Source organism: Triturus cristatus, chromosome 11, assembly GCF_964204655.1.
Source record: "Triturus cristatus chromosome 11, aTriCri1.1, whole genome shotgun sequence".
NCBI lineage: Eukaryota > Metazoa > Chordata > Amphibia > Caudata > Salamandridae > Triturus > Triturus cristatus.
This window is the reverse complement of record NC_140594.1, coordinates 418,203,532-418,231,259: the sequence shown is the minus strand read 5'-3', so window position 1 is coordinate 418,231,259 and position 27,728 is coordinate 418,203,532. Positions and strand designations below refer to the sequence as shown.

The window sequence follows — 27,728 nt, the reverse complement described above, 5'->3', positions numbered from 1 at the left end:
TGCAAAATCTTCGGTAGATGCTTTATAAGGGGGACCCCAGTAAAGTGACCTGAAGACATTGTGTTAATTGTGTTCCTGTGACTTCTTCAATTTCGGACAGGACCATAATACATGGGTGCCTGGGCCAGTTTTTCAAATTGCTGCCATCACTGGGCCCCTTGGGGGCAACCCATGGCCTTCAATCTAATAGGGGTAGAATACCATCTGTATAGTATTTTAAGAGCTTTTCTTTACCACCAATGTGGCTAGCTGCAGTGCCTACCCCACACCCAGGTGGTTATGGGATCCCACTTGTCACCTATTGTAATGCCCAGCTCTGTTTTCCACACATCTAGAAAGAGCAAGCTTCCCCTAATGGTAATTGGGTTGAGGGTTCCAACAGCTTCATTCTTTATGTGTGGTTGGAAAACCCAATGCCGCACCAGAAGGTATCTAAAATGGTCGGCTTCTGAAAGGCCCCATTCGTCCTCAAGTTGCTCGAATGGTTTCATTTGTCTTCCCTTAAACATATCTTTTTCTGTACTGCACCTGCTTTCTCACCAATGTTTAAAAACTCTCCTATCCCGTCCTGGGTATGTTATACCCATAGGTGCGAAAATGGGGAGGGCGAAGGTGGTTTATACTTTTTGTAGCCTAATGTACTCTTGGAGTCGGAGAAACATATAAGGCCACTTTTCAGGCTGATTTAGAAGTCCACAGGATGTAGTAGAAATATCTCCCCCGAACAGTATGGTAAATCATGGACCAACTTTTGTCTGTGTCCCTCTTGTTCAGGTAATGAAAAAGCAGAAGTGGGAGCATAACAACAGTCCAGGTAGTTGGGAACCCTACACCTCCTTATCTGTCCCCTTAAGGCGGTTACTTTTTTCCCGGGTTTCTGAGATAAGGTTTGTTTATGACCCTCTATGGCTTCTTTCAGCTCAATTTGAAGCTTAAGAGTGAATGATTCTTTCATTTTCCTAAGTCTAGTGGATTCAGCAATGAACTCCCCACTAAGTACTGCTTTGAGTATCGCTCACTATACCTGTCTCATTGTGTGTTATTTATTCTTTGATGCATCTACTTATACAGTCAAAGATTACCAGGTCTCGAAGCAGGGTTTCACTTAGATCCCCCATTCCAGTGCCCTTAGTAAGGGAAACAATGCTACTGTTGGACTAGCGAAGGATCCCACCTGCTCAGGAGAATACTAGTAGCAAAGAGTATAGCTACTCGTGTCCCTGCCCCACATATATACCACGGCCACCTGATCAGCCGGAGACTGGATCCCTGACTTATCAGCATTTTGAGAATCTGGTAGCCGAGCGCGCTCAGCGCTGGCGTTCTGGAGACGAGCGACTGTCACCCTAAGACCCTCCAGGATTTCAAAATTCTCTTGTCTGTCAGGGTTCTTCATGTGTGTTTTTCCTGACACTTATGCCATTCATGGCAGACTGGATTCCAGCTTGTCGGATGTGTTATCTCTTGGTGGGCTCAGGCCTAGGAGGGCATACAGTTCTTTCAGAGATTTAGACACTCAAGTGCAGCCTTCCCAATTGAAGATGAGGCAGAAGGGAAGACCCCATTTGCAGCAGAAGCCTTTGTCCTGCACAGGTGTTGACGGGAAAGAACACTCAATGCATCTGGAATGTGAGAACTGAGAGGCTTAGAAAGATTTGTAATGGGGCCTGCAGTAGGTGATGTGGCCTTCTGCTGAGGCGGCATACAGCCTAGGGAGTGTTGTTCAAGAGTTTGTATGGTGAGAAGACCCACTCAATTGTCGTTCTGGATTTATCCAGTTTGGCTCTCATCATAGGATTTAGGGTGTCTGTCGTCTCTCTCAGTGGGATTGATGCGTAAAGTAAGTAAGAGATTTATTATATAATTTGTTAAAATATTCACAAAAACATTATAACATCTGATGGAAATCTTCAGTGCATTGTATCAAAACATAAGGAAATCAATGTGATAAACTTTCCATGGAACAATATCCAAACCAATTCAAGCATTTGTACAAGAGCGTTTCACAAAAAGTGTGACATGCAGTGCAGACAGCCCAATGGCCAGGCCTTAAAAAAACAATGCACTTATTACATTTTTGTGCCATGATTAAAATGGCATACTACTGAACAGGAGCAAATACATTTCACAAAAGTATAGTGTTCGGTATAGGCAAACCAATGGCCACCAGTGTTTCAAAGAAATTAAGGCACTTATTGCATTTTCCGATCATGGTCAAGATCACATGCAACTCAAGCTATGCTGTCCAGACAAAATCATTTCATTATTGCAGCATGCTCATAAAACTGAAATATGGGATTCAGAGTTAAAGTTGTCAAGTTGGCAGTACAAGCGGTAGATGTAAACAGGAATATGAAGTCATTAAAACAACAACAAAGAATATCAAAGTTGAAAACGACTCTGCTGTTCACCAATCAGAATTCATTTGTGATTAAGACCAGTAGCATAGCAAGGAGTCCTCCCCGGGCGGCACATGTTTTGTGGGCGACGGCCTCCTCCACTCTTACCCGTGGCCACGCGGGACGGCAGAAGCTAGAATCAATTGCAAGCCCCCGCTCTTATGGCTGCCGCAGGGCGGCAAAGGCTTGGACCGCAACGGGTGGCAAAAGACCTAGCTACGCCACTGACTAAGAACAGTACAAATTTGCAATTAGTGCAACGTACTATGCTGTACACACATACAGACTGTGTTCCCTCAATAACCTTCCTACTATAGCAAAGAACTTAGCAATTTGTGCCAACTCCAGAGGAACCTCGCAGGTGTAGCTATGGGACACTGCCTTTTGCAAGTTCACATGCTGTGCTGCAGGATTATAGGCCTTAAAAAAGTCGCCTTAGAGGCAGCCATGCTGGACAACCGCTGGACAACCGCATACTAAATGAACCAAAGATTCCAGAGTAAATGGACACAGCCTACACTGCCTTTGTGCAGCCTTTTCTTTTATTTTCCAGTGCCCTCTGAATTCCCGAATGGGCAGTGTCAAAAGTCTGGTCAATAGAATGTTCCCTTAGTCTTCCCATGGCGGCTCTCAAATATGCCTGGCATACAACATCCTTGTAGAATTTGTAGAGCCCTTGGGCGCCCGTGCTTTGCCTGATTTTGTTCGCATTTTGTTCTGATTCGTAGAGTAGTGTGTTTAGATTTCATAAAGCAATTTCAGGCAAGTACTAATGAAATCAGAAGAAGGGCACAAGCAAGGACATCAGACAGTACAATAATGTTATTACAGAAATAGAAAAAAACTTTTCATTTTTTAGGTAAAGATATTGCTATATCAATAAAGATAGATATAGACTCAAAATAACTTTACTATCCATAATACGGACATTGAGTATATTTTCTACAGTAGATATACTCGTATACTAATTGTCGATATATATCTAAAAATATCAACTGATTTTGTTCACAACTCATACTAAAATAAGAAATAAAGATATATGATGCAACAACGATAGTTTGTGGCCCAAAAACTTGATTTTATGTATAGTTTTCTATACGTGTTTCAGCAGATTGCCTTCATCAAGGAGCCACGTAATGTATGTGTCGGAGAAGTGTCTCAAAACTTTCGTTTGGTAGTCAGGCTCTACTGTACATTATCAACATACAGGGAAGTGTAGATACTCCAAAAATAAACTCAAAGATATGGTATTAGAAGCTCTCAAGGAAGATAGGTCCTCATGTAGGTATGCCAAAAGGTTGATCAGAGTCCTAACAAGTGCCCGATATTTTTCTCTTTTCTATAGATGTCTGGTTAGATTTATGCGTTAAGATTTTCAGGAGAATTCAGTCCGGTTGTCCATGGTATTCAACAGCGGGAGGGAAAATGTTGCATTGTCAGACAAGGTCTGGGGACAGAAAGATAGGATGCTTGAGTAGTGTTGTTATACCTGCTGCTCAGCCAGTGTGACTGTGGCGGTGGAATGTTGGTGTGTGAGGTGGCTGTGGAATGCTGGTGAGTGAGAGTCAGTTGGAGGATGGGCTGAGCAGCAGTAAAGGCTGCTCCTGGTGGGGGTTTTCATAACATCTTACTTAAATAACCCTATTCATCTAATCTACCTTGAACTGGACATCCTCTTTCCACAACATATTTTGGCGACGATTTCAAAAGGAACCAAAGAAGAATCTACGCGTGTGATCTGAGAGAGAGAAGTTGTGATCCTAACCTGCAAGAAACGTACTTCAAGAAATTACAGAAGTACATTAAAAGAACCTTAAAGGAAACTAAGCACAGAGTGAAAGAGATACACCTCCAGCCCTGAGCCCCACTATTGACCTCAAGACCAGTCGGCCCCAGCCATGGCATCTTTCACTTTATCTCTATGGATGTTTTCTGCAACATGATGGTGTGACTAGCTGTCAGCTGTGAGGGCCTGGTGTAAATGCCAACATCTGTCTGCAGTGAGGGGGATGTTGCGATTGCCAACGGAGTTTATTGGATGCACTTTTTCACTGATTTCAAGTGAAATTCCCATTATAATCATCTGGCAAAGAATCTGGCAGCGTGTTGGATTGTGCAATGGACACTGCTTATTCACGAGACCTGGCAGTGGCAATTTGAAGTCAGTCTGGAGTGAGCCTGGGTTACTGACATTAGGGGAGCTGCCATCTACAATGCGAGTTGGGGCCCACCAGTGTTCTACGTGGACCTCATTCTTGTGCTGGAATAATGCAGCATGTGCCGAGAATGCACACAGTGAGTACTTTAGTCTTTACTGTGCAGTTATGGTAGGCATTATGGAATTATGCGGGGTGGGCCGGGCCTGTCGGCGCAGATTGGAGGCAGGCAGGCAACGTTGCGATTGAGAACCAGGAAGCGTGGTTCAGATTGCTTCTAGATGAGGCACAGAGCACTTGTCAAGGCTGTGCTTGTGGGTGACAACCCGGCTGGGATCAAATTGCTTGATTAACTTGGGAAGTGCAGACTTGTGTGTGCCTTTCAACTGCACTTTCACTCGAGAGATGTCCTTCACAAGCTGAGAGGCTGAAGCCGGAGTTGTTTCCGTGTTAAATGTTTCCCTCAACCTCGTCATGGAGTCAATCAGGTTTGCCGCTTCTGCGTGTGTCCTCAAGCTGTTCTGTGCAGAATAGACTTGACGTACGAGTTACTTACCTTCGGTAATGATGCAGCTGGTGGAGACACAGTCCAGCCGAAGATTCCTTAACTTAGAATATCCCCAGGCGTCAGACTGGATCCGGAGAATCCCCTGCAGCAGCACCCCAGCGCGCCAGGGGACGGCACCTCCCGGCTGCGCCCTGACGTCGTCCTTGGACATGACGTCAGCGGAGCCATATAAGTCCCTCCCGGCGCGCCATCAGTTTTCTTCGGAGAAACTTTTCCGCGTCACAACGCGGAGCCACCACCAAAAACTGTGACAGTATGGGAACAGAGTGCGGAAATATATGAAAATCGGTGAAACCAAAGAATCGGATGGTGAGAAAATCACCAGAGACAACATTGGCCAACAATGCATAGAGGAAAGCACTGTAAACGACAGTGAGAAGCACTGTATAGTGAAAGCAATTAAAGGGAAAGAGCAGAGCAGCGCCCAGCGAAGCAGCCCTGCAAAAGCGAAGGCCATGCCCTCCTCCGAGGCAAAACACTATATGAAAGAATGCTGAGGCAGACGACAGAAAGCCTGCAGGCACAAGATCTAACCATGACCGGCAACGAAGATCGAATCAAATACGGAAAGACGCCCTACCAAAGGTCGGCAACACTAGGACTAATATATCCGTTGTAAGAGATCTATTGGACTGAGGCACAGTCAAAGAGACCCTTAAGGAATGGATTGTAGTATTGTGAAAATACAAGAGACCCCAAATTAATGGAGCAGGGGGGAGGGAAGAAGATTAGTAGGCCCCACACTGGAACAACCAGGGTGTAGGGATGTAGAAGGATACATGTACCCACCGCCCAAACACGAGATTAGGAGGAGCAGAACAAGTAAACCGAATGAATCATCCTACAGAGGAAGGAGGTGAAAGATATCACCACACAGGAAGACAAGCCACCCAGAGGTAGGCGAATGCATAAAACCCAACCTGAAAAGTTTCTTGCAGAACGGAGAGGATGGGCAGGCGTTAAGGAATCTGCGGCTGGACTGTGTCTCTACCAGATACATCATTACCGAAGGTAAGTAACTCGTACATCTGATAAGAGACATCTAGCTGCAGATTCCTTAACTTAGAATAGATACCAAAGCAATACCCCATAGGAGGCGGGTCTGCGACTGAACCCCACCAAGTTCCAAGAGAACCCAGTTGTCAACAAGTTGACTAAACACAGTGGGCAGCCATGCCAGAGCGGCCAACACCAGACCAGTAAGCTCCGTAAGGAGCGGCAAACAATGGGAGGCAAGGCATCACAAGCCACCGGGGGGCGGCAGGAAAGCCCTTACGTTTATAGTGTTGAAAGGGAGAACAGAACCAGAAGGTGAATGCGGAATATAACTGTCTAGAACTTTCGTAAAAGAAGATGAACTGATCATAGGAGCTGAGGGATCCGCAGGATCCGATAAGTCCAGAAAAGACAAGGGGCCAGAGAGAGGGCAAGACGGTCTAACAGAGTCCGCACATACAGACTGAACATGCACAACAGTGGAAGAAGCACTGCTGAAACATACCAGCTACAGTTCGAACATGCACAACAGTGGAAAAAGCACTGTGTAAGCGTAGTAGCTAGGCAACTGTGGACAGCAGCAGGAGGAGACTGACAATGCCCAGGAAGAGTCTGTGTAACTCGAGACACAAGACTTGCCATTGCACCACCGTCCCTGTACAGAACGACATGTGAAAGAGTGGACGTTAAAAAGCACAGTGACATATAACCATAAAAAAGAGCTACGCATGAGGGGAACGGAAGTACACAGGAGAGACCGTGTGTACCGCTAGAACCACAAAACATACAAGGAAAGGCACAATGGAGCACCGCTAGAAGCTCAGATGCAAGAGATGCATCACCAGGTAGTCAACCTGTGAAAGGGAGCCGGCAAACCAAACACACCTAGAAGGCTTGCTTCTACGAGAAAGACCAGGGCAAGACCACGGACACCGCAGCAAGGACCTAGCATGCGTGACCCCTGGTTGTGTGGAGAATGCCGGACAGAACAACATTAAGAAAAGACGCAGTCATGAAGGATGCTGTAATAAAAGCAAACAAGAGCGCACCATAGGTACCAACAGCTATGTTGCAGCACAACTGGACGGAGCATTGTCCAGAACCATAAGTGACACCAGCTGACCGTCAGGGAGGAGCCACGGTCCCCCGCGAGACAGACTGGAAGGCTGAGCAGTTTAGGAAAGAGTCAGTGCGAAAATGTACATAGAGTACCAGGAATGGTATAGAGATGTACGTACAAGACCACACAAGACAGAGAACGGCTTGTGGAGAACACTTCCACAGAGAACAGCAGCCAGAAGTAGAAGCACGACAAACTCCAATGCGGAAGACAGCAGGGGAATAGGAACCCTTTGCTGGGGAAGTGCCCATGAAAGTAGGACACAAGGCAATGTACAGAATTGGCGTACGTAGCTAGGATGTCACTATGTAAGAACGAGTCCAGATGGGACTGAACTACCAGAAAGTACTACTCATCACGGATAGAGAAGAGTAGTAATAGGCATCGCAGAAGCGGAAGGAAAGCGTAAGTCCTCTGTGACAGTGAACATACTAGGGAGTATCCACAGGACACACATAGAACACAGAAGAATTGCGCCGCGTCAGCTGTGTGCCCCCAGGGGCAGCGACAGGGCTCTGCCCTGAGACCGTCAACAGGCTGGACATCCTCAGCGGCAGGCTGGACGTCCCTAGCGGAAGAACCATGCCAAGATCAAGAGGCAGAACCTTGAGAAAGTGAGCATCTAAAAGGCAGGGGAGTGCCACGGACCACCAGCAGACGCCAAGGAATAGGCTAGCGAGCGAGGTCAACCGATGGGCCGCAAGAAGGAAAAGGAAGGGTCCACAACAGCAGAAAAAGACTAAAGTCACATCCGCAGGGCAATCCCTTTGAAAAAGACTTCACAGGAGCCTACCAAGCCAACGAATACCCCACATAGGTTAAGTCTAAACCCCAGCCAGGGGTACATCTTGAGCACGAACTCAGACAGAGGATCAGCAGAAACAGAAGCAAAGACGGCGAGAAGCCGCCCAGGATGCTGGGTATTACATCATGAACCCAGGGCCCGGAACAAGCAGAGGCAACCGTGCTGTACAAAAGAGAAAAACACGGCGTAAAGCCGCCCAGGCCTTCTGGGTATTACATTATGAACCCAGGGCCCAGTTTGCAGCGGAAAGTAAAATACATCAAACGGACTAGAAAAAACTCAAAATCATGGCAGGCCAGATATGAGGCCGTCGACTGCTGAGACAGCATGACTGTCAAAAAGGGACACGCCATCAAATGGCAAAACGCGAAGACTCTCCCGAACATGGTCAGGGAAACCGCTATCGCGCAGCCAGGCATGGCGACGCAGAGCAACAGACCTGGCCATTGCCCGACCCACAGTGGTGTCCATAGCCTAACGAATGGTATATTGTGCCATTTCTTGGCCATCATGAAGGAGGTGAGCCAGGTCAGCACGAGAACCCTCTAGAAGAGAGGGAAGAAGACTCTCAACGGAGTCCCAAAGGGCAAAAGTAGCCTGTGCAAACACGCATGCCGTGTCCAAAGCACAGAGGTCCGAAGTAGTGGACGCAAAAATATGGCGGCCACATGTCTCCAACCAACAAAACTCCCTAGAGGGAAGCATCAACGGGAGAGGAAGGAGGCGTGACGAAAGCCACCTGGACTACTCGGCCCTGAGCCCTAGGATGAAGGGATAAACAGACAGGGTCATCTGGAGCCGGACGATGCCAATGTGCGACAGCTCGATCCACAGGGTCTCCAGAGGAGGGCCGTGCTCAAATGCCAAGAAGGGTGTCAAATAACGACCCGCCAAAAGGCAGCAAGGGCTCTACCTCCACAGCACCCAGGTGGAGGAGATCCACTAATGGATCAGAAGACAAGGAGACCGAAGGGGGGTGCATGTGTAAAACAGCTGCAGCCCTGTGAGCAGCTCTTGCAAATGCAGCGCCAGCCTTTGTAGCCATTCTAGGTGGCGATAACAGACCATCTGTAGGGGACGGTTGAAGACTAACACGTCCACTTGAAAAGAGACGCTGCAGCCGGAAGAGCAAGAGGCCACTGCCCATGGGGCAGCGGAGCCAAAGGGTGTGTAGACAACCCTGGGTGCTCCGGGTTCGAGTCCTCTCGAAACAGAGGAACAATAGGGACCGACGCCTCCAGCGGCGTCGAGCCGGCATCGTAGCGACGTCGACAAGAATGAGGCGACTCGGCGTCGACGCGCCCTCCACCGAGAGCTGTGGAGAGGAAGGGTGACGACCAGGAGTCGACAACCGTGGCGCAGCCACAGCCAACATTGATGCAGGAAGCCGCAAAGGGCTATGCGGAGACATGGCAGAAGGGCACGACGTGTGACTGGGAGGCCTCTCCGGGCCATGTCCCGACGTCGTACTGACACCGGAACCGGAGTCGAGGCACTCAGCCGAGGGCGAACCTGCCGGCGAAGATCCGACCTGGCATCACACACTGTTCCCAGACGCCGAAGGTGTCAAGAAGGCCTGAAGAACAGGCCAGAGGAACCGCTTACTCCGTGATCCACATAGGGACGCGGAAAAGAAGGAAACTGACGTCGGCGCGCCGGGAGGTACTCTGCTGAAGTCATGTCCGAGGACGACGTCAGGGCGGAGCCGGGAGGCGCCGTCTCCCGGCGCGCACGGGTGCTGCTGCGGGGGATTCTACGGATCCAGTCTGACGCCTGGGGATATTCTAAGTTAAGGAATCTGCGGCTGGATGTCTCTATCAGATTTGTGGGCGCGTCACAACTTCTTCCAGATGAGAACTTACCACATGAGTTCTGGCATGATGTTCAAGTGCCCTCTGAATCTGGAGATGTATCAGCCTTGCATTAACAAATTTGAAGGGCACTTATCCGGGTGTGCTTATGATACAGGGAAAGATCAACCTTTCTCTTTTAAGGTGTTGTGTTAATGGGATTATTAGGCAGTGTTGATTTCTTTTTTTTTGGTTGGTGTGGAGTGATGTTCCACATCTTTTCCTTGCCATGGTTTGAATGGTTCTCTACCGCGCCTTGTGGTCGGTACCCTACGTACTACTTTCATGTTAGCCTGGCCAGCCGGCAGTTTTTGGTATCAGGGTTTGGTTTGTGGTTTTGTGGTGTGGTAGCGCGTGTGTTTTGTGTGGTTAGAAAGGGAGATGCAGTATGAGTGTATTCTCATTACCCGTCACTGTGTTTTTTTTTTTATGGTTTCATTTTTATATTTCTTGTGTGTGAAATGTTTATATCTGTTATTTTCATGCATTCACATTAGTCCGTTGCTACATTGTTTATGTGCATGCAATTGTTCTAATGCCATTCTTTTGCTTGCAATAGTTCAAATGTAATTCCTTTACAAGCATTAGTTTGTATGTCATCTTTTCTAGAGTTCCAATCAGATTTGTGTAAAGAAAGGAGATGTCTTATACCTGCTGCTCAGCCAGTGTGACTGTGGTGGTGGAATGTTGGTATGTGAGGTGGCTGTGGAATGTTGGTGAGTGACAGTCAGTTGGAGGATGGGCTGAGTAGCAGGAAGGCTGCTCCTGGTGGGGCTCTTCATAACATCTCACTCAATAAACCTACTTATCTAATCTACATGGAACTGGACCTGCTTTCTTCCACAACAAGTGTGTTTAGTCTTCCCTCTGCAAGCGGTCTCCTTGTGGGAATAGATGTCTCTAGGTGGGTAGTACCGCTGACAATTTGAAGGGGCCCCGCCAAGGCCACAGTGTGTGGCACTCTCAGACTGCTCCGGGTTTCTGGGTGACGACGCATTAAACCCCATGCTTCACAGGGCAAGGCTGGGACAGGAGGGAGGTAGGGTCATGGTGCCAGTGCATTAAGTTCAAGCCCCCACAGGAGACGGACCAATTGGATCCTTTAGGTCTCTAAGTTTAGGCCGTTTTTCTTTCTTGGGGCACCAGGCTGGATATACTAGATGAGGATGCATTTTCTATGTAGCAGCTATATCAATTCTGGCCTCCGTTGCCCCCCCCCATCAGCAATGTTCTTCAAGAGGCTGGTGCAGAAGCCAGAGTGTTCGGGGGCTCCTAGTTCACCTCAGTACTCTGGCACCCCCATCACTTGTAGGGCCACGTCTATGGTCCTATGATGGACCTTGCATTTAGTCCGGCAGCCCCTGCCATCTCCTCATCAGTTGTTGACTTCAGGGCCCATGTGTTGTCACCTGGGTCCAGATCACTGTACTTTATTTTGTGGCTCAAGGGATGCGTAGAAGGGTGAGCTAACTCATCTCGAGTGCCTAGGCCGCAGCCAAGTACGAAACTCGGCTGCCACTTCAGGCCCGACGTGTCTTCAGGGTTGATGCTCCTGCTCCCAAGGTGCTGGGTGCGTGTCTGACAACCCGTGTGGGCCTTTGCACAGCCAGGTCAGCACAAGCTTCAAAATTAAGCAGCACCAGGACCCCACAGCAGGGACAACCTGCTGGGCCTGGGATGTCCCGTCAGAAGCAGCGGTGGCCATTTTGGATGACAAAAATTCACAATTCTGGATCCTCTGACTGAAGGCTTGTGGAGCTAAACTTCTGCAGGGTGGTGTCGCCCCTTGGTCAAGGGACTGCCCCCAAGTGGGGAGAGTGAATTCAGCTCTGAATGGGCTGCAGGAGACAAGAGTACTCTCACTTTCTCCCCCTGGGTTGAGGAGCACTCAGGTTTGATCTAAATGCATGGGTGTGAGTGAGTGTGCAAGTGTGGCCTCCCCCCGCCCCCACCATGCTCCAATTACCGGTTGCCACTGCCAGGTGACAATCAATCTTCACAACTCTGGTGGGGTATCTGGTCCCATTTGGTAGAGAAGGTAGTGCCGATTTAGGGAACATCTGTACCATCACTCTGGACCTTAGAGTTGTTGTGTTATCGCCAGTTAAACCTGTGGACCCTCTTTCCTTTTTATCTGGCCCGTTGCCGGTATCTAAAAGTGTGAACCTGATCTGCGGTGGCTTTTCCATTGAAAATTCGCTATTGCAACTGGCAGGAACAGGGATAGGCACTTAAACGTTTTGGGAAACCTCATTGGGGCATAAGATGGCACCTGCCCCACTGTTTCCTTTATGTACCATCTGCAAGCAAAATGGACCAGTTTGTCTCTTACTGTAACCTGAATTTCAGTAACTGGACTGTGACCCCCCACACGATTATTCAAAACTTATTTTTAACTGAAGAGACCTTCCAAATGTTGATCCGAAGCATACCCAGTAGCGTAACATTGGCTTTGGAGCTCAAGGTTAAAAGCAAATCTAGAGCCTAGCATGAGGGATCAATTAAGAATTCAATGTTGAAACTTAGGAGCAAAAGATGCAATTCGAATTCTAAATGTGCCATTTACTTATCAGTTAATTAAAGCACTATGTTGTTATTTAAAACAAGCATTGGCAAAGCCAATAGGTCTCAACTACGTGAGAGCTATTGGCTTTGCAAATTTGTTTTAGCCATGTTGTACAGCAGCGAAGAGTGGAGTGGCATGGCGCAAAGTGCTGTGGAGTGAGTACAGTGGCATGGGGTAGAGGAGAGTACAGTGGAGTGCTGTAGAATGCAATGGCCGGAGAGTGCAGTGGCCGTACAGTAGAGTGGCGCAGAGTAGAGTGTAGTGTCAGAGTGGTGCAAAGTAGAGTGGCATATAGTGGCGTAAAGTACTGCAGAATAGAGAAAGTGGGGAGAGCACAATGGCATAGAGTTCAGTAGAGTGGTCCAGAATAGAGTGACTTAGAGTGGAGTGGCATAAAGTAAAGTGGTGTAGAGTATAGCAGCATAGAGTGCAGTAGAATGGTGAAGAGTAGAGGGCAGTGGCGCAGAGTAGAGTACAGTGGCCCAGAAGAGAGGGCAGTGGTGCAGAGTAGAGTGCAGAGGTGTAGTTGCATAATGCGGTGCACAGTGGGGTGCAGTGGCGCAGAGTAGAGTGGCGCAGAGTAGAGTGGCACAGAGTAGAGTGGTGCAGAGTAGAGTGGTGTGCAGTGCAATGGCAGTGGGTGCAGTCGTGTAGAGTAGAGTGCCGCGGCACAGAGTGGTTAGAAAGTGGCATAGTGTGCAGAGTAGAATGCAGTGGTGAAAAGTTCAATGGCATAGTGCAGATAGAGTTAAGTGATGCAGACCACAGTGGCATAGGGTGCAGTGGGGTAGGGAGGTGCAGAATATAGTAGAGTGGCATAGAGTAGAGTGGTGCAGAGTAGAGTCACGTAAAGTGCAGTGGCATAAAGTAGGGTGGTGTAGGGTATAATGGCGCAGGGTGCAGAGTTCAGTGGTGCAGAGTACAGATGTAAAATAGAAAAAAAAAAGAGGGGTGCGACTGCATTTTCTTTTTCTATTTATTTACGTTTGAAGCAATTGCGGCACCATCGCTTTTGCTTAAGATCGTTAAAGTTAAAACGGGGCATGCCGTGCTTGTAACAAAAAGTAAAGAACTTGAAAAAAAGGCATGCAAGGGCATTTCTTTCCTTCTATTTATTGACTTTTGAAGCAATCACGGCACCCGCGCTTTAAGATGTTGAAAGCTAAAGTGCGAGTGCAGCCATTGTAACAAAAGTAAAGAAATAGAAAAATAGGCATGCAGCCACATTTTTTTTCGTTTAATTTACTTTTGAAGCAATTGTTGCACCCACGCTTTAGCTTTAGAGGTTTAAAGCTAAAGCGCGGTTGTACCAAAATTAAAGAAATAGTAAAAAGAAAAGCATGCGGCCAAGTTTGGCAAGCCGCAAATAAGATAAGAAAGGAGTAGCTGCCATTATTGCAGCTGAGGCATGCCGCACTGGTAAAAAAAAAAAAAATGCAGTGGGGGAGAGCATGTCCTGCTGGCAACAGCAGGCAGGAGAAAGTGCTTTCAGAAAATAGTGCTCACAGGCTGCATTTAAAACATGTGGATTAACAACACATGTAACTGGGGCAGTACCCATGTGAGATTACAAAAGAAGGTACTAAGGAGGACTACTAAGCCTATTGACGAATCAAAAGCCACTATTTACAGAGAAGAGTAACAAGAGCCAATTGAAAAGATGGGTAGAAAATGGGCAGAGCTTAAAGTCCATACAGCGTTGCCTAGGCGAGACCTAAAAATAACTGAATGAACGTAGAAGTTATTGAGCGTTATTTATTGTGTCAAACTAACTCTTAATATCTATCATAAGACAAGAAGGCGTACGTTTTTATGACATAAAAAACTTGTTTCCGAATGCTATAATTGTGACAAAGGTTTGATTGTTTTACAAATACGTAGTTGACTAGATCTACACATGCATTGAAGATCTAGACTAGTATTGTGAATACAAAACCCATACCAACATATGAATATGGTGCAAATTAATGTTCAAATAGACAAATTCTCAAGAAGAAAACGTAATCAGTATGGCTGTGACTAAGGTGTGCCGCCCTATAGCCACACATTCTACTAGCTCCAAATGTGACACATCATGGTTTAACGTGCCTAGAATACAACCGGCAAACAAATAGCCAAAAAGATTCACTTACTTATTAGTTACAATGTAATTCACAAGCGACTGATGAATCATATTTAAAATGGCATGCATTCAGCAAGGTAAGCACAATTCAAAGATGACTACTGTTTTAATCTCTAACCCATAACGGGCTTTATGAGGACGAGTGACTCAACATACCGGTAATGCTAGCCAACAAAGAAGAGTACTACGCGGCAGAATGTAAAATACAAATACTGCACTTCAATGAAAAACAAGCATATGAGGAACCTGTACATCTGAAGTGCCCACTTTGAACGGTTGTCCTATATGAAGTTCCATACTGTCTGGAATTAGGGTGCTATGTTTTATTTTAAATTCTATGCCAGAGGAACCTTCTTTGGTGACAACCTTTATTTTTATACTGAACAACTGGTCCCTGGGGATGGGAGTAGAGGGTATTTGACACAAGACTGATTATTTATTCTTAAATAAGAAGAGTCTTGCTATGGTAGTACAGATTCTCTCTCACTACTACTAAAGAAAAAGCTCCACCTAAGCATTTGCAAAGTTCAGTAGCTCAGTTGGTGCAACCAAATAAGGCTCACGTGCTCCTGTCTCCAGAACTACTTCATTGTCAGATTAATAAATTTCAAGGAACAACTTACAACATGCTGACCTTCACATTCACAGAAGAGGAGCCTGGTGGTCCCGACCGACGTATCAAGTCTCTCAATGTTACTCTTCTCAAGATCCCCAGATATTGTAAAGCTCATTTTGGATGGTGGGTCCTTTCTGGTCCAGGCACACCACCTGTGAAATAAATTCTCTCCCTCTTAAACTGCACTCCATCAGCAACCAAACACCTTTCTAGAACATGCTCAATCCCTGACTTTTTACTTCTCATACACTGCTGTTATTATACATGTCCTTTGTTCTCTCGGTGTGCCAATTCATAATGGTGTTGTCTTATATAGGCTCAGTTAACATACAATAAAATGTATCTCTGGAGTTCTTGAAACCACTTTGGAGATTGCTACATAGACGTTTATGGAAGAAGACACGAAACAGATGCTGCCTCAATACACTGTTACTGTGCTATGTCAAAACGGAAACAGGGCTCTCGTGTAGCTGGTGAACTGAAAATCACCCAACAATCAAAAGATATGCTTAATTTTACCTAAATTAAGTAATAGGAGCTATTTTCTTCTGAGAACCGTGCAAAGAAGAGTGCTGCTTTAAAGAGACAAAGAATGACTTCCAGTTACCTTAACCAATACAAACTAAATGAATCAAGATCTATGCTTTTATCCAAACTGGCAAATCTGGGCAGGAAACTCTCCTTTCATACAGATGGATTTAAAAGAGGTAACAACACTGCAAACAAGAAACTGTGAGAAATATTCATGGAAAGGCATTGGTATGCACAAGGGCAGTTTATACTTTTAAATACATGTACGTAGGTAGACAGAGGACATAAAACTAGACTTACCTTTCTTTTATTATGATAGGCGACGTACAAACCAGCAACAAGAATGGCTGTGGTCACAAGGTAGGCAAAGAAATGACTGTTTTCGGACTCCTCTTTGGAAACATTGATAGTCTTATCGTGCTTACTGTCTGAAGATTTGCCAATGTCATTTAGCTTCCCCTCCTTCTGACCAGGAGCATTATCATCTTCATCTCCACCGTTTGCATCATCCCCCTCTGCATCTTGTACTTGGTCAATACTTTGATCTGTTACTTCATCGCCATTTTCCTCTTCCCCATCTGCTAGGTTATTAGCCTCAGGGATGGCATTATCTGCCTCCTCATCAGACTTTCCATTACCAGCTGCTGCATGAGTCTTTGGGGAATTAGCATCAGCCTTTGTAGGGGCAGGGTCGACTTTCTTCGTAGGGGCGACTGCGCTCGGAGGGGCGCCGTCCTTCTGAGAGGCGCCGTCCTTCTGAGAGGCGCCGTCCTTCTGAGAGGCGCCTTCCTTCTGCGAGGCGCCTTCCTTCTGCGAGGCGCCTTCCTTCTGCGAGGCGCCTTCCTTCTGCGAGGCGCCTTCCTTCTGCGAGGCGCCTTCCTTCTGCGAGGCGCCTTCCTTCTGCGAGGCGCCTTCCTTCTGCGAGGCGCCTTCCTTCTGCGAGGCGCCTTCCTTCTGCGAGGCGCCTTCCTTCTGCGAGGCGCCTTCCTTCTGCGAGGCGCCTTCCTTCTGCGAGGCGCCTTCCTTCTGCGAGGCGCCTTCCTTCTGAGAGGCACCATCCTTCTGAGAGGCACCATCCTTCTGAGAGGCACCATCCTTCTGAAGATCATCAGAAGGCGTGGTGCCAGCTTTTGGAGCGCTATGGATGCCGTCCTTATGTGGGGCGGCGTCCTTCTGTGGGGCGGCGTCCTTCTGTGGGGCGGCGTCCTTCTGTGGGGCGGCGTCCTTCTGTGGGGCGGCGTCCTTCTGTGGGGCGGCGTCCTTCTGTGGGGCGGCGTCCTTCTGTGGGGCGGCGTCCTTCTGTGGGGCGGCTTCCTTCTGTGAGGCGGCTTCCTTCTGAGAGGCGGCTTCCTTCAGAAGATCAGAAGGCGTTGTGCCAGCCTTTGGAGCGATATGGATGCCGACATTTTGAGAGACATCAGGTTTAACATCTTGTCTGGAGTGACCTAAAAATAAATAAAGGGGACGTGAAGATTTGGAGAACATTTACTATTTATGATTCAGTTCAGGAAGGTTGTGATGGGAAAAGCTAACTGAACGGATTTAAAACAAAAATCATCAATTCAAACACAATTCAAACAAACACTGTGTGTATGCATATAATATCATTGGTAGTTAGGTGCTTAAGTACAGAAGTGCTGCTAAACCATGGTTGGTGGATAATGAAAATAACAATGAAATGGTAATCTATGGTATATAGTGTAAAGGTTCCATATTTCCAATGGGTTATATTAGGTGTGAGGGTCCAGATATCCCGGTGGGGTGGGCGAAGACTGTCAACCACGCTAATCTTCTCAATGGAGGAGCGGAGGTGGGCTTTATAAACAGACTTTATAGTGTGAAGTGGGAAGAGTTACTCAGATTTCGTGGGGAAAGCATTCCAGTGGATGGGCGAGAGGCTGAAGGACCTGAATTTGGATGGATGTTAGGTAATTTGGTACATCTAGGTGATAATGGCTTGCATAGCATAGTACTGCTGAAAAGCGTAGTAATAGATTTTCAGAGACAGTAATGGAAGAGGTAATGGAGAGTACTGCCTTGAAAAGAACTGTAAGAACAGTGCCCTATGTTTAGCTGACAGACAGCCATCTCCAACCCCAACGCCGGAAACAACGACTTCACCCCTTCGCAAGACCTCTGCAACTCCCTCGCCTCCTACTTCCACAACAAGATCGCGGACATACACAACAGCTTCAGCACTCAACCGACGCACGCCACGACCGAACCACCGCCCCCCACCACCACCCTCTGCGCCTGGACCCCAATCAGCACCGAAGACACCGTCCACACGATGAACTCCATCCACTCCGGATCTCCTACCGACCCCTGCCCTCACCACGTCTTCAACAAGGCCGACGCTGTCATCACACCCCACCTGCGGGACATCATCAACACCTCCTTCGACACCGCTACCTTCCCGGAGAGCTGGAAGCACGCCGAACTCAGCGCTCTACTAAAGAAGCCATCAGCCGACCCCACCGACCTCAAGAACTACCGCCCCATCTCGCTGCTCCCGTTTCCTGCAAAAGTCATCGAGAAGACCATCAATAAGCAGCTGGCCGCCTTCCTCGAGACGAACGGTTCCCTCGACCTCTCGCAGTCTGGCTTCCGGGCCAACCACAGCACCGAGACCACCCTGATCGCAGCCACCGATGACATCCGAGCACTGCTTGACAACGGAGAAACAGCAGCCCTCATCCTCCTAGACCTCTCCGCGGCCTTCGACACTATCTGCCACCGTACACTAGTGCAGCGACTCAGCAACGTCGGAATCCAGGAGAAGGCACTGGAGTGGATCATCTCCTTCCTCGCCGGAAGGACACAGGGAGTCCGCCTCCCCCCGTTCAGATCTGAAGCCACCGAAGTCATCTGCGGCGTTCCTCAAGGCTCCTCGCTCAGTCCAACCCTCTTCAACGTCTACATGAGCCCCCTCGCAGACATCGCACGCCAGCACAACCTCAACATCATCTCCTACGCCGACGACACCCAGCTGATTCTCTCCCTCACCAACGACCCCGCCACCGCCAGAGCCAACCTTCACGAAGGGATGAAAGAAGTAGCCGAATGGATGAAGAACAGCCGCCTGAAACTGAACTCGGACAAGACGGAAGTCCTCATCCTGGGATCCTCACCCTCCGCCTGGGACGACTCCTGGTGGCCCCCCGCCCTAGGCAGCGCACCCAAACCAACAGACCACGCACGCAACCTGGGCTTCATCCTGGACTCCTCCCTCTCCATGACCAGACAAGTCAACGCCGTCTCCTCGTCGTGCTTCAACATCCTGCGCATGCTACGTAAGATCTTCCGGTGGATCCCCACCGAGACCAGGAAGACGGTCACCCAGGCCCTCGTCACCAGCCGTCTGGACTACGGCAACTGCCTCTACGCCGGAACCACCGCCAAACTCCAGAAGAGACTCCAGCGAATCCAGAACGCCTCAGCACGACTCATCCTGGACATCCCCCGTCGCAGCCACATCTCCGGACACCTGAGAGACCTGCACTGGCTCCCGGTCAACAAGAGAATCACCTTCCGACTCCTCACCCACGCACATAAAGCCCTACACAACCAAGGCCCAGGATACCTCAATAGCCGCCTCAACTTCTACGCTCCCAAACGCCAGCTTCGATCGACCGACCACGCCCTCGCCGCCGTCCCCCGCATCCGAAGAGCCACCACAGGGGGACGGTCCTTCTCCTACCTCGCCGCCAAGACATGGAACTCCCTCCCGACCCACCTCCGCCTGACCCAGGACCACATCGCCTTCAGGAAGCAACTCAAGATCTGGCTGTTCGAGCAGTAGCGGACCCCCTTCCCCCAGCGCCTTGAGACCCTCTGGGTGAGTAGTGCGCTATATAAATGCTTTGATTGATTGATTGATTGATCTGTTGTGGGTGAGTAGGCGGACGTGTATGTGTGTGAGAAAGAGATGTTACATATTGCAACTGTGGAAAATATGAAGATTTCGTTCGGAGGGGAGGATTAATACTGGAGGTGTACTCTGAGGACGCTGGTGTATTACTCAGGGTGTTAGTGAGAGATTTGGTGGGCTGGAAAGAAAGGTAATGGCAGAATATTTTGATGTTCAATATCTGGAAATTGAGCTGTGTTTACGCTAGTGGAGTCGGACAACTTAGGGCACATTATAAAGCTGACTAGTACCACACCAAGCATCATGGTAGATGAGGCAGATGTCAGTGCCAGAAAGGGAGCAGAAGTAAGTATGGCAACACGGCAGGAGACTTGGAAAACAAACCACCTCAGTCTACAAGGTGTTTAAGTAAGGGTGTGTTTTGGTCCATATAACGCCAACTGGCGGTCAGGTGTTAAGAGACTCTACTTTAATCCTGTAGAAATGAGAAGGAGAACATGCCATTAGTGAGAATCCAAAGGAAATGGCATCATTGTGGGAGGCGGTGCACTGAAAAGACAAGCATTTGCAATGCAATAGGTCTCGCATTTACGAGAGCTTGATCTATTGGCGTTGTAAATGACAATGCCTTTTATTTGTGTTTTGAAAATCTGCAAGCGGTGCATAAACACGCACTTTGTACTTATGGTCCTTGCTTATGAGAAGCAAGACTGGCAGTAAAAGAGGCGCAGTTACTGCCAGCCTTGCTTCTCGTAAGCAATGACTGCAAGTCCAAAGTGCGTGTTTATGCACCGCTTGCAGGTTTTTTAAACATATAAATAAAAAGCATTGTCATGTACAATGCCAATAGCCCAAACTGTCGCAAATGCTACAACTATTGCATTGCAAATAGTGGTTTATTTTCCACTGCACATAGTAGGCAGGTCCTGGTCTACTTAGAGCAGAAGCTTCTATTCACTGTCACAAAGATCTCGAGGTCCAAGAGCCACATGTGTGATATTGGTCAGCTGTGGACCAAAAGCTAATGTGTGAAGAGGAAGGACTATATCTGATAGTCACAGAAATCACTACAGACCACGGTGACTGTCCTGGAATAAGATTGTGCCCATGGGTGTGAGATGTGCATTTTATGTGGCAGGTTAGTGACGCTTTCTATAGAATTGGCTGAAGTCCATCAATAATAAATGAATGTCTCCGGTCAATGTTTTTATGCGGGGTACGCCAACATTGTATTTCCTTAAGCCGACATCTACTAACGAGACTGCACAGTATTACAAGGAGCTCCCACGCCTGTCAGTCAGTTGTCTTTAGTTAATTATGGGGCTATAACTCTTCATTTCCAAGTTACCTTATAAAGGGAATTAGGTCTAAATGTGGGATTTTTCAGACATGATTCACGCAGGCAGCATATGTCAAAACTTACCAGGCCCATTTTTGTTGCATAAGAGAGGTGCCCAAAAGCATCCCTCCTGGACGAAAGTTAATAAAACAAGCATATGGTGCTACGTTTAGGCAGTGGCATGCTCTCTTTATATTTTATTCTTTTTATTTTATGCTTGAAGTTAAAAAAACAAAAAAGTTGACCAGCAATTATGCGTGCCATACCAGACCTATGGGTTTTGCCATTGTGGTATTGTATTAAGTAAAGTGTTTTTAGGTCTCGCCTGAGCCAGCGCATGTGCTGCTCTGGCGAGACATTTAGTGAGTGGGCTTTAAAAAGCCAACCACAGCTTTTTGGGTGGCATAGAGCGTGCGGTTACGCACACGAGCGGAGGCGCCATCTGGCTTTCCTCTCTCGTCATGGCTTATTCACTTTCACTTTCGGAGCCGCGTCACTTTCATGGCCAAACGGCTCGCCCCCTTCACTTCTTAGGATGTTCGCTTGGAGTGCGACCCTTTTTTTTTTTGTTGAAACATTTTTTATTGTTTTCCAACACAACAAGGCAACAATCAACTCACAATCCCCACCCGTCCAGGAAATACCACACATGTAACAGCATCCCCGGCTCTCCTGAAGACGGCTCAACCTTCCCACCCGGTCCCCTACCCCCCCTCTCCCACCCTCTGTCAGTGTGCCCCCATCTCCTACCCCGGTCCCACTTTCGATGTGCCCCCCCTCCCTGGTCAATAAAATACAGGAGCCCAGCCTCTCCCTAAACCAACAGAGCCTTCCAGCTAGCCCAGCCAAAAGTGTAGGCGGTCAGGGCCCACCGTCTCGCCTCTTCTACTCCCCGCTCCCCACTACCTCCTGCCCGTCAGACCCGCTCTCCTCAGCCCCCGCCTCGGACATCAACCCCTGAAGTTCTACCACCAACGCTTCCCATGCCCGGGCCGTCGCCAGCGCCTTTTCGTCATCTCGCCGGAGGGCCAGTTGCACCCGGAGCGTGCCCTCAGCCTTGGAGTGCGACCCTTGTGCTTATTAAGTTACCGCGTAGCGCCTCCTACTTTGCTCAAGTGCTGTAGAAAAACGTATCATTGCAATTGAGCTTTTTTCGTGGCTTCAGTTTTCCCATGTCACGTGACCCCCTTCCCCCAGTCAGCCAACACGTTTCAACTAAAATAACTTTGCAAGCCTAGGTTTGTAAGACACCGGACACGGATGAAAAAGAAATTGTAGATCCTAAATTGCAGTACTCTTTGTTGAAATGCAGTAAACTGTTTGATGATGTTACGAGGCATGTGGCCACTTGCGGCGGCAATTTATTTGAACACGTGTAGGTCTTCTGAGACAGTGGAGCTCACCTGGCCCTTAGCCTGTCTCTCGCATTCCTTTTCTGGGTATGGCTGCCCAACAGGAGGTTTTTGCTTTAATGTGGAGTGGGACGTCGGTTCCATTAACTCCTGGCTATTGCCTCACTGCACTAGTGTAATCCTGCATGACTGAGCAATCGGCCCACATCTGGCTACTCCTAACAAACTCCATATGTTTTCGCTTGTTTAGTGTGCCGGAAGCCTTCATACTGTGCTTTTTAATATATATCTAGATTCGGTATGTAAAAGCGTTAAACCGCATACGCATCTAGACACTAACAGCGTCACTGAGAAAGGCATAGCCAATAGGTCTCGCCTTTGGGACCTTATAAGTGTTTAGCCATGCAACAGTTGATGTTGCACCAAGGATATTGTGCTGCATAACTAAATGCTTATAAGGTCCAAAAAGCGAGACCTATTGGCTATGCCAATGCTTGTTCAAAAAAACATTTTGCGCGGATCCCTGAAATGTATAAAATGACACCAAATCTTTTTACCTCCCTCCCCCACCCCCGGCCCGGCTGCTACGTCCTTACGGCGACCCAAACACGATTTCGTTTTCCTGTTTCAGTCACTGGTGGCCACTCAGCTGGGGTGGATATTTCCTTAAGAATGGGCCACCCACCCACCATTCACAAGCGTTGTGCGTAGCACTCGTCCTGCCTCACAACCGCTGGCGCCAGAACTCACTAAAGTCAGAAAAAGGGCTGAGAGGCGGGAAAAGAAATGCTGACAAGAGCAGCTCTGGGTGGGAGGTTTGTTTTTACTGATTCATTTACCAGAAGTAAAAAAAACTGGTAAAAAAAAGTTCCCACTCAGGGCCCAGCCCTCCCAAAAAATAAGCATGTGACAGTCCCACACAGTGAATCAGGGGTTGAGACGGGATTACAGTTTAAACCCATTAGTTCCAACCAGGAGACAGCAAAGACGCCCCTCAAGTCCCCCTTAGTTTCTTAGACACTTGTCAAAAGCACCCCTTGTCACCACCCAAACCCACTGAACCGACGCCCCACAAAGCACTTTTTCCAATTATACTTTCTCGCCCTTTTCACTGATCCCTGCCATGTGAATGCCGTGCGAGCACCCGCCAAAAAACGCTAAATCGTGCAAAATGGTTGCGAGAACACGAAGCTGTTGAGTGTCTTTTCACTCAACAGCATGTGACACCGAGCTGCCTGCAGCCCCAGCGGTGCAGAGGTGGGGACTCTTCGTATAGCTACTAGTCTAGCCACCTAAAGGTCCCCAAAGGTGGATGTTCCGAACGGTCCGGCCTGCTCACCTCTGCAGATCCCAGGTGTGCTGAAAGCATCGTCAAGCAGATGGTCTTCTCTCCGTGCCACGGGTGTTCTCAGGACTTGCGCACAGTGTTCTGACACTTGTCGCCTTCCTTATCTTCAGGGTGTGAATAGTCTTGCCACACTCCTCTCTCTTTCCTCGGTTCTTATCTCGGTGAGGGTGTCGAGTCACTCGGACTTCTCCTCCCACTCTTAACAGTGGCCAACGTGCCACGGATCCATTTCCTTCTTCTCACAGTGGCACCTGTGCCACTCAGATCTCTGCTTTCTTCTTTGGCTTGTAGTGGCAAACGTGCCACTCCGATCTCTTCGTTCTTCTTTTCTTGTAGTGGCAAACGTGCCACTCAGATCTCATTCTTCTTCTTTTCTTGTAGTGGCGGACGTGCCACTCTGATATCTTCATCCCTTCGCTTCATGACCTACTCTGGACCGTTTCTGTTCTCCTTTTGGTCTGGCCAGGCTTCTCCATGCAGCGCGCGCACTCTGCACGTGTTCCCTCTGGTCTTGTCCTCGTCCGAGGACACTCTCTCCATCTTCCTCAGCATTCCGAGTTAGGGTCGTGACCTTCTCTTCGTCTTCTCCTTTTCACCAGCTACTTTGGTTGTTGAAGTTCGTGGGGCCATACTCTTGGTCCTCTTCATCCTTGAACTTCTCGGACCACTTGGCGGTCCATTCTGCCGATCTCTGGCAGGATACCTTCGGTCTTCCGTCAGACCTCTTGTTCCGTAGTTTCACTGACCCGTGCGTCGGTCACCTCCTTTTGCAACCCCTGGTGGATTGGCTTCTGTGTGTTGACCACCTGGCTGGTCACTTGGTGTGATGTCCACTCTGACCCGTGCGTCGGTAACCTCCTCTTGCAACCCCTGGCTTTTGTGGTGCGACCATTTGGCTGGTCGGCTTGGCCTTTGTGGTGCGACCATTTGGCTGGTCGGCTTCACGAGGTGCGTCACGTCGTGTGACTACCTGTGTCTTCTGACTTGTCGGGCGCTGGTGCGTGCTTCTCTTCGTACCGTCGTGGTACATCTTCCGTGTAGCGTTGCTCCTTGCGCCGTGTGATCTCTGGTTGTGGTGGCTTCTTGGCGCCACTGGGTGTGCCCTCTGCATCCTTACCCTTCAGTGTCGTTGGATGCTTGCCGCGCACATCTTCTTCAGTGTAGTTCCTCTCTTGTAGGCGCTGCTGTGTACTTCCCGTGTCCGGGGTACATCTGCGCTGAGTCCTTTAGCTCGCTCGAGGGTTCACTCCACTTGATGCGGCGACAGTGCAGTCCTCGCTGGGGTGGATGTGGCTTGACCAGTTTCCTTTCTCCTTGTCGCTGTGGGATGTCACTGCGTCCCTCTGGCACACTGTCGTCTGCTTCCTTGCGCCACAATCAGTCCGTCTCCTGTGGCTGCTGGATCTCCTTGGCTTGCTGCAGGCTTGTTTATTTCACCATTGCTGCAGTACCACAAGTGTCCACTGGGTGGCAGGGGAGCACTTTTTCAGGCACCGGTACTGTTTCCTCCAACTCTCTGGGCCTTTCCTAATTAGCAGCTGGGCCTCCGTGCAGCTTTGACGCTGGGATCAGAGCCTCACTCCTGGGTTTGCAGCACAGGACTCATGCGGCCAAAGTGATTGGTAAGGCATTTTGTTTCCTCCTCATATCTACTGTGTGTGTGTTTGTTTCGTGAACTCAGCTGCTCCTAGGCACTTCCCCAGCCCGGCGCTAGAACTCGCAGCTAGGTAGGTGCATCCCTGATTTATTTCCAGTTCTGCTTTGGTGTCCTCACTCGTGTAGACCCTCCCCCTGCAGCTCCTCCATTCGCTCGCTGGCCGGGGCGCGGGAGTGGTGCTGCCGCTATGCCGGGCGGTGTGTTCAGACAGGGGAGACGAGGTCCCTGCTCAGTGCTGTGGGTAGGCTCCGCTTTTACTTTATGTTAGTTCCGCCCCCTCCCCGCAGCCGGTCTCCTCAGTTCGCGGGCCGCGCGGGAGGGGGTGCTGATGCCACTATCTTCTGCTCACCGGGAGGAAGAACGGGGTGGGCTCCCGCTGTCTTCCGATCACGGCGGGTCACCTCATCATGTTCCCCGTCGCGGGGCTCACCTTTGGCGGGCGGGCCTCCTCCTTTCCGCGGGTGGGCACCGCGTGGTTCACGCCTCTTGCGGGGGTCGCAGCCGATGCGGGTGGGCTCCGCAGCACGGCGCGTCGGGCAAAAGGTCGTCACAGGGGTGCAGTCAGCGGCAGGCACCACTGGGGTCGGGGTAGGCACCGACCTCCTCGTCTTCACCCCAAGGCACTCCTCACGCCACGCGGGTCATCTTCCCATCGGTGCGGGGTGGGCTCCCGGTCATTGTCATCACGCCTGGGGCTCTGCACAGGCCGGCAGGCGATCAGGCGCTGTTCGTGCCTGCTGGGGGTGCTTTCACGCAGGCAGCGCTCTCCCCCTTTTCGTATAGCTGGGCTGCTGCACGCTGGGGCACAGCCCCCTCGTCGCCATTGTTATGTTGGGCCCTAGGCCCGCATGCTGGGTGAAATGACTGACGCTGACACTTAGTTGGGGTAGTGGGTAATGGCCACGAGCACGTGCGCGGGGCCCTTTTATTGACCGCGTCACCTGACACAGTGACGTCGGTGGTGGGTGGGTGTACAGTGTGTTACACAGGGTTCGAACACTAGAACGTGTCCATGCCGGACACTACAGGCGTGTGTGATCCCAAGCCATCCAGTGCGTGAACACCTCACCTGCCCAGCGAGGGACGTGGATGTGAATAAAACATGTTTAGTAGTGATCGCATTTTCTAAATGCATGTTCCCCATTTCGCACATCGGGAATCAAAAAAAGAATAATTGGAATTTATTGAGTGTGAGGTGTGGCGCAGCGGTCAGAGAGGCTGACTCGGAGGGCGTGGTTTGTTGTTCGATCCCTGGGGCCGGCTTTAGCTCAGCATCACGTGACTCTCACTCAATCTCCCTGAGGGCCTCCAGCACCTTAAAAACCCTGAAGGGTGTGGTTTGTTCACGCTTTACAAATATGAATTTACTATTGACATTCAAGTGCCATTTTGAACTTGTTTTTCTGTGTTTGGAGCACTTGAGGGGAAATAACCAATAGTGGTCTTAGTGGCTATCACGCACTAGATTATATTACATACAATACTCAGAGGGTAAAAGCGCTTACAACAGAACTAGAATCGATTAATTGTTACGTGTTGATTACACCTAGAGGAAGTCTTCTTGACAAGGAGGTATCAGGCACTATATGAAACCAGAGTATCTCAACAAGGTTATGTCTGCCTTGTGCTTTCGTCTTTCCCTTGTTTTCGTGGCTATTAGTAAAAGTCGCATTTTTGGACAATGCACTCAGAATACTGTCTTTTACTCGTGTGAAGCGCTTTACCGTGTTATGTTTGGCACATACAAAGATACAGTTGAAGTAACTGCGTGCTTGTTTCTGCCTTTTTTCCCTCTCGTTTATTTACAGCCAGTAAGCGGCCTTTGGCTGTGTTTGATGTTTTGCGGTTCTTTTGTGGTTTCGAGAAGTGCGACAAAGTTCCGTTCTGGAGAGTTCTCCGGCCTTATTTGGTAGTCACTGGGTTTCACCGCCTTTTGTTATTTGCGGTGCCTGTTTTCCCAGATTCATTTGCTGTAAGCGCCAATAGGCGGTATACGGAGGCGCTACTTTGCGCTGTCTTGCCCATGCTGCCGGACTTTTTTATCTGAATCGGAACTGCGGAAAACAGCACGCAATCTACTTTCCAGACTTATAGTTAAAAAAACATCAATAGGCCGCATGCAGTCCGTTCACAAGCGCCAGTTCGTTTTTGCACGAGTTTATCTCACATCAAACTCTAGAACAGAGGTCTTCAAACTTTTGGATGCCGAGACCCCCCTGTCAACATTTTGAGGTGTAAGGACCCCCTCCTGACAAAAATGTCTAAACCTGTTGACTAAATTGCGTGAGATGAAAAAGTAAATGAGGTTATGTGATGCAGCGTATTTTGGGATAGCATTGCTTCATTATTTTGACATTTGTTACACACAGTAACACTGAGGAAAGATTTCACCCAATCAGTACCCATTTATAACCAAAATACAGCAATTATCA

General features: G+C 48.9%; 1 protein-coding gene across 1 annotated transcript in view; it reads right to left on the bottom strand.

Annotated features, from left to right (window-relative positions):
* The window catches only part of TGOLN2 (trans-golgi network protein 2), a 145,681-nt gene that overhangs the window by 92,489 nt on the left and 25,464 nt on the right, over positions 1–27,728 (bottom strand). Inside the window, exon 2 of the mRNA XM_085636166.1 lies at positions 16,030–17,174. Within this exon, the coding sequence (XP_085492292.1) occupies positions 16,030–17,174 (1,145 nt within the window). The remainder of the gene's footprint in view (positions 1–16,029; positions 17,175–27,728) is intronic.